Genomic DNA, 12,110 nt, shown 5'->3' with positions numbered 1-12,110 from the left:
CATTTGGCTGAAATTAATACAAATACGCGTTACATTGCGATTTTTCTTGCAATCGCACCCCTAAAACACACCAAATCACCTAGGTGTGTCCACCAGTCATCCTCCCACGGCCTGGCGATGCAATAATCATGTATAATTGGTGAAATTTGTCATGAATTCACTGCAAAATGCGGAACATTTCCCGCCAAGTGGTGAATTTCATTGCGCGCGTGGTGAACACCACAGCGCCTCTCGTGACGGATCCACCAAGCAATTTCGTGTCAAAACATGCCGCTTTTCTAGTGTTGTTCTTTCTGCATTGTGAAAAATCCGTAATTTTATTGGCTCTCAGCGTGAATAAGTAGTGAATTACGATGGCAACCTGCACGGACACCTTCCAGTTCAACTCTGAGGAGATGTTCAAGCTCCTGCAGCGCTGCCTTCCTGACGATTTGACGCGCACGCAGAATCTCATTGAAGCCTGCGATGACATCCTTTTCGCCTGGAATTCGCAGGACAATCATCTCCTGACACTCAACTGGAGGGCGGCGAGGTCCAAGGGAGGCTCCGTGAAGTTCCAAGTAAGGGAAAAATGCGAATATCTCATTAAACACAGCGTCTGAATGTGTGCGACTTAACCTCACTCTGACAGTCCGGAAAGCGTTTGCTCAAGTTCGCGCATTGTCTGTCCGGGAGTGGAATATTTGCCAGTAGGAAGGACTTTTCTGGAACGAGAAGACACTGAATTGGGAGACAATTGAGAGCATTTGCTCTCTTATTTATCCCCGTGAAAATCCACCTTGTTTATTATTCAATTTCAGCGCTATAAAATAGTCGAATGCGAGCGACAGTGTGAATATTGCATTTCGATTCCCTCGCGTGCCATTCTGGGGAGGGAATTTATGGGGATGCTCAAGACACTGTATCGACTCCTCCCCTGGCGGAGTGTGAAGTGGGATTTTCTCACTGTTTCACCCTTTCGAGGGGTGTGAGAAAGACGCTCATATTGAGACACTTGAGCACCGAAATATTGAATCCTCTGTGATTTAGGCGGCAAAGACAAGGAGTGCGCTTCTCGCAAGAGGGTTTGATTGAGGCGCAACTCGCGAGAGGGATGGTTTTTAATTAAATTCCATCATCATTTTGATTCAATAATCATAAATATGGAGATCCCGCCGAAAGTTGAAGAGCAGTCGCGCTCTTCGGCAGCTGGAGTTTTGGAAAGTCATAAAATCCCTCTGGGAATTCACACCCTCACGAGGCTCCCCTTTCATCTGCACATCCCAATAATAATCGTAACAATAATAGTAAAATATACCGAGAGCGCGGTCGATGCCTTTTGCAGGCTTCCGCGACTCCGCGGGGTGTTGAAAATGTCCGCGTGGAAGAAGTTGCAAAGTCAAATTTAGCCGTCGTAAAAATTGCCATAAAATCGGTCTATTTATTTTTATGCTCTCCGTCAGATCATTCCTGGGATTTATTATTTTCTCTCTTCATCGTCAAATAATTTAATCAGACAAAACCACACGGCGTAAGAAATCACACAAATATTGTGCAACATTGTTGTTTTAGGGCCTTTATCGAGTTGCCAATCTAGGGGCGGTTTTAAAGTCCGGAAAGTGCCCGGAAATATACTGGAAAACTGCTTTCTAAGCTACTAAAATTCCATAGAGGGTATTGAAGGATTCAATTTTCGCGCACTTGTTCCTTTTCACGTTGAACAGATCAAAGTTATCGACACTTATCGATACGAATTGCATGCAATTTCCTTCCTCAACAGGATTTCAGAAGAAAAATAGGACTAATATGGAGTAATTAATCCATAGATTATCTATTTTAAGCATTTTTCTCCTAAAATTGGGTTGAAATAGGAAATTACACGCAATTCGTGTCGATAAGTGTCGGTAAATATCGATAAGTTCAAAGCAAGTGGTTCAAATTCTAGAAAAATCGTCTAAACCAATCCAAAATTGTTCAAATTCTTTGGATTTACTGCTGACTAGACTTTGCAATTGCGCTTTGGGTTCTAATTTCGACTTTGGCGCCATCAGTGGTCATCAGGTGAACTATGAATGTTCTGCAAAGCGCAAATTTCAGATCCGCAGTCTATAAATATAGCGGCAAAAAGTCATTATGAGCAATTTTAAATGCTAGAACAGTAAATGTCATGGAAAATTAATTAGCGATCCACCGGAAAATTCTACACCATCCATTTCCATTCTATACAGAGCCATTATCTATGTGGATAAATTGTAAAATTAACAAATGATTGAGGATTTTAATCATTGCTGCATAATAATTACACCTTGAAATATGATGAGATGGCAGTAATAAATGATGGTGACATTATGTTATACATTTTCCGGTAATGTTTCGACATAAAGGTGTGAAAATTAGTCATCATTAATTATTTCTAGTCAATTGTGCGTATAAATTCAGGAGTCTCACACTTCCTCTTCTCTCACTCACTGGGGCTCTTCGCGCGACATTCATTTCCTCATTCTTCTGCCACAAAACCGACCCACTCCTTGCCGAGTCCCGAGGCGACTTGTGTGCATAGAATAGGCGCGCGCGGTGAGGAATGGAAAAAGTATAGAGAGTTTTCGTGGGGTGGGGGGGGGAAAAAAGAAGAAGAATTAAATTCCATGTCCACCCCTTCTGCTGCCCTTTTTTTCATCTCTCCGTGCCACCCAGACCAATCCATTTCCACCCCCCCAGCGCGGATATTTTACACCCGTCCGCTTGGCTTCTTCTCCGGCCAAAGTGAATGATGTCTTTCGATTTAAGATGTCACTCTATAAAAATGTTATTTGGAACGTTTTTAATTGCCACGTAAATTATTTGCAATTCTTTCTCGGATTAAGTATCCATCAAGGCGAGGAGGTGAAATATATATTTCGACGTTTAGAAAGCGTTTGGCGGTGGGGAGAGAGAAGAAAAATTCACGCCGAGTGAGGGTGAAGAAGAAAAAAAAAGAATTCGTGACTTTGTTATTAATGTGGCGCACTCAAGGAGCTTCTAATTGAAAACTATTAAACGTTTCGGATGAATTTTTTTCAAATTAAAACAATGTCACGATTCTCGTCACAAATTCCACCATTTCTCTCACTCAAACGAGCTGTGCTTTCTGTGTCACAGAACATCGCACTGGAATGCGCTGCGAAAGGGGTTTGGCTTTCTCTATACCCGGAGAATTTGTCCATTGGAGAAATTGAGGAAATAGAGTGAAGGGATGAAGTGGAAGAAAATCAACCATTACACCAAATTTCATCCCATTTTCGGGTCCAGAGCAATAAATTTTCATGAGAACAAGAGGCACGTCGATTAATAAATGGCATTACATATCCTTGTCACTCTCTCACACTACTGACACATCGCCCCAGATAAATTATATTCCGCATATGCCTCCCACCCGATGGCGAATGGAGGATTTTCTTATAGAAAATCCAAATGCCAGCATCGTCAGCCAGCAAACACATTCAATATTGTGCGGTGAAGAAGATATTCAACCATTAGGGAGGCTGATTTAATATATCCAATGTTTGTCCACAACACACACAAGCATTCAGCAGGACGTGGAGGGAGGGAAAACGGAGCGTTATACCTAAGGAGTGCTGGAGAAATGCCTCCTGCTGATGCTTCAAGAACATGTGGACAATATCTAATCCAGTCATTCCATATAGATTAAGACTCACAGATCATTATTCACTGTACCTAATATTGTTGGCTAGTACACACATAGCATATTATTTGTCTCTCTTTCGAGGGATGTATTAAGGCTTGTTTCTCCTCTTTGTGGCAGAAAAAATGAGAGAGAGAAAAACTTCTAATCCTTCATTCAATACATTTCCAAATTCACTATTAATCAATTGGTTTATCATTTCTTTTGTCTGAGAAGTTTTCTTGGCGGGGCGAGAGATTTTTCACAAGGAAGATCGTATAATCCCTGATTTTTTTGCCAAACTCCCTTTGACACTATTGACTCTAATCCACTGACTAGAGAGAAAAAAATGACTCACTCGGAGAGGAGGAAAATCGTCTTAGGAGGAAACCTCAAAGATCCCCAAAAGTTGTGTGTGTGTGACAATGTTTTGAAGGAAAATCATGAAAAATTGACCGATTTATTTACTCACACTCTGTCGCTCTGCACGAGAAACCTAATAATGTTGACGTCATTGTCATATAATTTCCTCCTCCAGAGGGTTGATGAGTTTTCCCGCCTGTTGAAAAAGAAACTCTCTTGGTCTCTCTGTGGGTATTACAGTAGACAATTCCCATTCGACCACAGAGATATGCCATTAAGATCGAAGTGAAATGCTGAAGAAAGACAGATATTTATTCCTTCTTTCATACTTTCCTCCCCTTCCAAAGACTGAGAGAGAGAAATGTTATTGTCAGATGATTTATAAATCCCATGGAAACATGGAAATCCTATAGAGTCAAAGTCGTCTCCAGCATCACTGGATTACTGTATTAAACGGAAATATTTTCTCTGCATCATGCGAGAGGGGGTGCAAAAAAGAAGTTCCCATTCATCCCTTGGCACTTATTCGGTTGGACACCAAAAATAGACTCAATAAAATCAAAGCATATTTTCTATACAACACACACACAGACACACATTGCCGGATAAATTTCACCCTAAATACGATGATAATCCCACTAATAAATTGCTGGACTTTGAAGATTATCACCGTGCAGAGATTTTTTCCCTTCGCACAGTGTTTTTTTTTTCTTTTGGGGGGTGGAAAGGGGAGGTTTTTTTCCCGTCAACGTGAGAGGAAAAGCTCAACCAATAAATATTCAGCAGTCGCGAAATGAATCAACTCCTAAGACGAAAGGCATCAAAAGACACACTCTTTCACGTGGTGGCCAAACAAGGGGAAGAAATTGTCCCTTTATATCTTTTGTGCACGCACAAATGTTCAGGCAAAATTGATAATAACAAAATAGCACGACACATTTTTACTTAAGCGCGCATAAATCGTCTCACGGGACTTCATGTGAAAGGGCTCAAAGGACTCCGGACTGAAGGAGAAACTCTCGTGCTTTTGCTTCTCTCTTTTTTTTTTTCGACACAACCGGAAGGATTTTCCCTCAAACCGCCCTGCCAAGGGGGGTGAAATCTATTACGTGGACTCTCTCGAAGGCTCCCTTTCGCTTGAGTGGGTGGCAAATTGTCTTACAACAAAAGAGTATCAAATGTATTGACCGTTATTTGGTGGCACAGACCACTTTCTCAGTACGGCAACAAAAGTGGATGCTAAAAAAAATGTTATTTATACTTAAGTATCACGCGACTTTTCTTCCTTCGCATATTTCTTTTGCTTGATTTTTTGCACTCTGAACTCGTGCTGGTGAGATTTTTGGGCGAGAGCTGTATTGGAATTGATTGACTTTTCACCAAAATGAAGAGGGAAAATATTTGGAAAAGCCAAAATCGCAAATTTTCAGCGTTAATAAAGCTGCAAAATTTGCCAAATTCACTTCAAAACCCTCAAAATGCCTTTAAATTGTCTGTTAAAGTGCAAATATTGCTCTCTATTTATTATTTTGTAAATATTTCAGTTGATTTTATTGGTATTTATTGAAATTTTTGACTAAAATATGGCAAAATTAATAGAAAATTTGAAAATATTACTTTCCAAAGTCGATTTTTAATAGTTTTCGAGTCGATTTTATTCAAACAAGTTCTAAAAAAATCCACTTTTCATACTTAACTTGAACTTTTCTTTAAGGTTTTCAAGTGAAATATTCATTCAAAGTCTAAAAAACATTTTAGGATAATTCTGAAAATCGAAAATAATATTTTTAAAAAGCGTTTTATGCATTTGACTGCAATTTCTGTGACATTTTTCTTAGAAAAATTGTACGGCGTAATCAATGAATATTTGATTTTTCATTCTTAAATATGACAATTTTTTCCGATTGTGCTTTTTAGATAAATAAGATTTTTTTAATATTGTTTTTATTATTCATTTTGTGGATTTTCTTGAAAGTTCCCACTCTGAAGAGTGTCAAGTCTTCTGTTCTGTGTGTTTTTTTTCCTCAACCAACGGAAAATTTCACCTAAATATAGGATTTGAATAAAAATATTTCGTGGAAAATCCATTCGAGTTTTCCACCCTTTCTGCTCGACTGACTTCTCAACTCATTCCCAAACCACCGGCAAAAGACTTCGCAGTGAAATTTTGCGGGACAACAAAAGAATTTCCACAAACAATATTCCCACATTCGGATATCATTCTCACCAATTATATTTTGTGACTTGAGAGACTGTGTGAATTAAAACAATCGACCCGTATTTTTCTCGAGCCTTTTCCGTGAGAGACTCATTTCCGTCGCGATAGTAGCTGTAAATTTCCATATTTCCACAATTTTCTCTCTCTCTCATGTGCGATGGATTTACCGCATTTTCAATTGTTACAATTATGAACACTCCAATAACAATTAAACAGTTCAGAGGTTTTCAACAATCTTCTCGGCGTCCTCAGCAGAATTGCGCGCTCTACCTTTTCAAGTACACACAAGAGAAAGAGAGAGAGAGAGAGGGAGAGGGTGAAAAGCTATATAGCATATAGGATGTCATAGAAGAGGTGGAAAAAAGCGAGTTCGGAGTGTGGAAAATTAAAAAGAAACAGTTTAAAATGGTCAAATAGACGCTGGAAAGTCATTCAGTTGATGAAAATTTGTGCGAGTAGAGAAATTTCATATGCAAAGAGAAGCTATATAACACAATAGGGCGAAAATTTCATATATGTATAGCATGAAGAAAATCTCGACAATTGAATTTTCAGCACTAAGTTCCCATCCACACACAGAGCCATGGAAAAACGGAAACAATTAAATCCCTCTCATTTTAGTGAAAGGTTGCACAGCACAGTTTAGTTGGAGGAGTTTTTCACTCCCACACATCATTTTAGTATTTGAGCCATTTTCTAACTTTCTTTTTCATCCTCGCACATCAAATTCATTCCCAGTTGAAAATTACTGGGGTGGAAAATTCATGTGGAAAAATGGAATAAAGTCACCTGAATGTTGATACAAAGAGCGTGGTGGGAATCAGACACGCGGGGTGTGAATTTAATGCTATTAATGAGACACATTGCCACACAAAGTTGCCTCAAGTAATTAAAGAATAACAAGAGGGAATAAATGTGGTGAAAAATGCTGAAAGAAGGAAAGAGTTGAATGCTTCGCAGTGCTGGCGGAATGTTTCCAATCACTCCCTCGAGGAGAGAAAACCAATAGAGCCAATAATCGATGATTAGAATGACTTGCGCTGTGTCTCCCTTGGAGTTCCCCAATAAGCTTTTTTTCCGCCCATTGATGGATCACAAAGGGTGGCTAAACTGCGCACTAGAAGTGACCGATGACATTTGAAGAGAGCTTCCAAAAAATCCACTTCATCCTGATAACATCCTTCGGGCATAACAATAACAGTACGAAATATACAAGAAATAATCGTGACAAAATATTTCTCTCGCGAATAACAGCGATGAAGGGCCTTTGCGGGTGTGTTGCTATCAGAAATCATAATCGTTACTCTGGATGTCTTATTGCAATATGGTAAAAAGGCGCGTAATCGCAAGAGTTATATGATGAGAGAGAGAGAGAGAGAGAGGAAGAAATTGTGACTTTTCCCATAGCGAAATTTCTTCTTTTGGGCGAAAGAAATGAAAGAGTCGTATTCATCAATTCCATAAAACATGAAATAACAGATGGTCCTATCGTTCGCAGCAAATGGCCTGTGAGAAGAGTTTCACACAAATTGGCTTCATCTTCTCCTTACCATTTCGCTGCCGAACAGCACACACATTTCATCACTCCTTCAGCGCAACTCACCGAATAGGGAATGAAGAAAAAGACATTCAGGAGTGCGCGATGACAATGATGGATCATATTGTGTTTCATGATCAAAATGATAAAAATTATTATTATCCATTAATAGCGATGCGCAACTCTTATTGTATATACAAAATGACGGTGAAAGATATATAAAGTTCGGTCGACTGGAGAGGTTCTTTCGCGGACTTTGTGCGTCAATGAAGAAACTATAATACAGAGTATTGCTTATTTTGAGCAAAGTTTTGCTCTGGAAAGTTTTCCACGAAGAGATTCTGTGAGGAGTTGAAGTTGAAAAGAAAAGAGCGCAAATTCTGTAAAATGAGAGAAACAAAGAAGAACACATGAATGTTTGAATATTTACCTCAACATTACAATATCTTTTGAACTACATAAAATAGAATACACTCAAATAATTGCAAATTTGTCGCAACATTGTGCAAAATAATGGAGCAATTCTCAGTCGCACACTGACATGTTAAGCTTCAAACATGTAAAAGTTTAAACATTCGAAATGAATAAGGCAAAACAGCCCGTGTTATTCTCGCTAAAACAATCTTTAGATAGATAGATAGATAGATACAGTTTCATTCTTTAATTTCTAAGTTCGGGAGCGTGGAGATCTTTGGTTGGTGGCCTTATGTCTTCCTCAAGCTCTGCTGAACGATATTCGTGTGTATTCCGAACGTTGTGATGCGTTTTCCCGTGCTCGCCGTGGTCGCCATGAATGGAATGGTCCTCATTCTGGATGTCCAATCCGGCTGGGCAGATGCATGTGTCATCTTTATTAGTTTGTGGGTTTGTTTTTGCTGATTTGCTGGCGGCATTGTCTTGCTGATGGATTTGTCCGTGAGGCTCTTTATCCGATGCAGCCTATGATTACCCCAGAAAATTGCTTCCCCCCATAACAATCCAGTTCTTTCCTTGATATTTCCATGTATTTATCCATTTGTTATATCTTTGTCCATGGCCAATTTAATTTATTGCGTTTTGCGGGTGTCAATTGACCAAATAACTCCCAACACATGAATGAATGCTTTCCTTATATTCCTTTTTTTCTGGCCAAGGGAAACATTTCCATTGAAGTTGTACAAACCTCAAGTTGGAAATCAACAGTCAGTTTCGTCTGTTGGCATTAAAAATGTCTTTTTATTTCCCTTGCCGAGTCAATCGCTCACAGCATTCAGAAGGTGAGGATTGAACCCGGGACCTCTGTGTGTCATTAAGCGAGAGCGCTATTGACTGTGTTAAGAGGCCGCTTCCACCTTTTTGTATATACAGGGACAGAGCGCAAGACCAACTCCAGTGAAGCGTATGTTCCAGCTGGAAAGGGCTTATTTTTGCACTCTGCTGTGTTCAAACATTTGCAAGCGGTGGGATTTGAACACACGACTGTAGCATCGAGAGTCAAACACGTTGACTATTGAGCCACAGCCGCCCACAAACAATCTTTAAGAGTAATACCATAAAGTGTAAGAGAGGAAAAATTATGAAATTTGCTTCATTTATTAGAATTCAAGTAAATATTTAGTAAATTTACGATAAAAAGAATTTAACGCAAATATATTTCATGTTTATGCATTAAAATGAGAGTCACAATGACGGATTGATTCATTTTTGCAAGATATTTACAGATTACGATCTGTTATTCTGCTCTTAACACATTCAATGTAACAACTTCTGGAGGTCGTGTTAATAATTATACATTCAAGCGAATGAAAATCGCCATTTTAAGCCTTATATGTGTGACTCAGAATAGCAAAGGCGTGTGTTAAATCAATTTAACACCTTTTTAACATTTATTGTGTGACTAAGAATTGCTCCATAAATTTGTATGTTTAATGTTGATGACAAAATATGCGGTTAAGATACAAAATCATGGATTATTCTGAAGAAATATCAAACAATGTATATTTTTCTGAGTACAACATTTCCCAACCCACAATTTTTCCACATCCCACTCACATTCTTTGCCACTTCTTTATCGCTCTTGGCTGCTGAGCGAGAGGAAAAAAACCGAAAATTCTCACTAAAATTCGTCACGAGTTTTGAGAGAATTGTGGGTGGAAAATCCCACCCCAAAACTGCAACTTTCCCTCCATCCTCCGTGCTGCGGTGATAGGAAAATCAAGTGAAAGAAGGAAAGTTCATGTTCTTTTGTAGACAACTTTTTCCCATCATCTCCATCACAAGGCGAGCCATTTGGAGTATTTGCAAGTTTTTATCGCACATTTTTTCTCCCCTTTTCACTGAAGCTTTCTCTCTCTGGAATGGGTGAAGGAAAAAATGCGCTGCCATGTATGGAGAAAATGATTCATATTGGAGGGAAAACTAAAATTTTCTCTCGTTTCGGTGAATGATGGTGAATTTTGTAAAATGCACATCATCATTGTCATTTATTCTTCTCTCTATCTCTTCACTGGGTGCAGCTTTTTTACCCCGCCGTGCATGCATGTCTGTCTCTTCCTATATGTTGGGGTGGACATATAGTTGCACGTGATAGTGAAAAATTTTTTGATTCAGCAGTAAATAATCACAGAACATTACCATGTCATCAAGTGGAATAATTTTCCACCCACTCTTCCACACGGGGGTGGAATTGTGGGTGAGATAAGGGCGAAACACTATCATCATATTTCATGCAATTTAACTTGAAATTCACTTGCCATGTTGCAACATCAGTGGCCAGAAACTTTGGCGAAATATTTCTCGTGCGGCGGGAATTATTTATTGAAAACTTCCATTAACATGAGAAATGCAAATACTGCAAGAAGTGCAGAAAATCAATGAGTGGCAAAGCGGAGAAGCCATTAAATATCATGCTGGGAAATGCATCGATGCATTTGACACACAATATGATGGCCGGAAAAAAGTACACCACAAATGATGTTATCAGAAATTTTAGCACAGATGAGAAACAAAAGGCGATGCAGTGTCTGCATTGGGAAACTCAAGGATGTTTCTGTTGAGCAAGAAAATCCACCCACTCATCGAAGAACAATACAAATATGGAGTGTTGTTTAGTTTTGGGGGATAAAATCCGGACGCGGGAAAGGCAAGAAATATAACTTGTGAATACAAAAAGACAATTCTCTCCGGCATCAGCATCTCAATGCGGCGAATAAGCAAATCCTTGTAATATTTCCCGTTTTTCCCACACCCAAAAATCCCTCATCCAAGAATATGAATGTCTTAATGGCCGAAGAACGTATAAGAAAATCCACCGTCACACATTCACTATCTCAGTGGTCCGCATAGAGAGCCGGAGGATGGGGGGGGGGAAACTATATGAATGGCCTCACACATTTAACTATCCTAGGCTACAATAATAATAATAATAATTTTCAGTGACAACAATAGAAATTTTCTCTATATCATTCCATCGTGGTTGAAATTATGACCAAATCCTGTGGGTTCACTTGTTACCCAAAGTTCTTTCATCATCCTTTCCACACTGCAATGCGAGAGTGATAATGAAGAGAGAGGCTCAGAGACAAAGGGTTCATGGTTAAGATATGCCTGAGAGCATTACTGTAGCCGGAAAAGAAAGCGTTTTTCACTGAGGAGAAGTCATAAGAAATGGAATTTATGCTGGAAAGCAGCTTCTGTTTCAATTGGCGCAGAGTATTTTTATTTAATAGATTCGCGCTGTTGGTTGTAAATTGAAAAGTGAGTGGGAAAAACACAAATTAATCGACCAAATGACAAGCGCTTAATTGCGTCTTGCTTGGCAAATTGAATGGAGAAACACTTGGAGGGACTTTGTCTTCATTTTTTCCTCGGTTCGCCACTGTCATTTGCACTTTTCCACGCCTCACGCGATACTCTCTCGCCCGCACCTTTTCCCAAACACGCCGGGGTTGTGCTTAATAAAAGCATCCTCGCTATCTATAGTCATATGCAGGTTAGATCGGAAATTATGTGCGGAACGTTGATGAGAGTGAAGAGAGAGAGAGCAAAGGAGCAGCGATTTAATCACCCGCGTCAAGAAGTTATTTTCCCGAGGAGAAAAAAGGACGAACCTTGGGGGAAATTAGAAGGAAGCGGAAAATTGAAATATCTAAAATTGCTTCATAAGACAATTTCTGGGTGAATTTTAAAAATTTCATAATATCCAATAAAGGAGGCGAAAAAAGTACGATGGAAGACTCATTGGAAATTCATGAGAAATTTGAAGATTATGAAGACATCGTGTGATTTTTTTCTCTCTCAGCACGCTGAAATCATTAATTTGACTAAACGAGGTCGCAATCCTTGGGAATTGTCATGTGATTGATTGGTGAGAT

General features: G+C 39.3%; 1 protein-coding gene across 1 annotated transcript in view; it reads left to right on the top strand.

The window, feature by feature from the left end:
* Positions 1 to 246: 246 nt before the first annotated feature.
* Positions 247 to 12,110, top strand: part of LOC132264720 (nuclear pore complex protein Nup88) — a 55,044-nt gene continuing 43,180 nt past the window's right edge. Inside the window, exon 1 of the mRNA XM_059765011.1 lies at positions 247 to 560. Coding sequence (XP_059620994.1) covers positions 354 to 560 — 207 coding nt within the window. The 5' untranslated portion in view covers positions 247 to 353. The remainder of the gene's footprint in view (positions 561 to 12,110) is intronic.

The sequence above is a fragment of the Phlebotomus argentipes genome, unplaced genomic scaffold, assembly GCF_947086385.1.
Source record: "Phlebotomus argentipes unplaced genomic scaffold, Phlebotomus argentipes genome assembly contig_2, whole genome shotgun sequence".
NCBI lineage: Eukaryota > Metazoa > Arthropoda > Insecta > Diptera > Psychodidae > Phlebotomus > Phlebotomus argentipes.
Note: the sequence above shows the minus strand (reverse complement) of the source record. Positions and strands in the feature narration are given on the sequence as shown.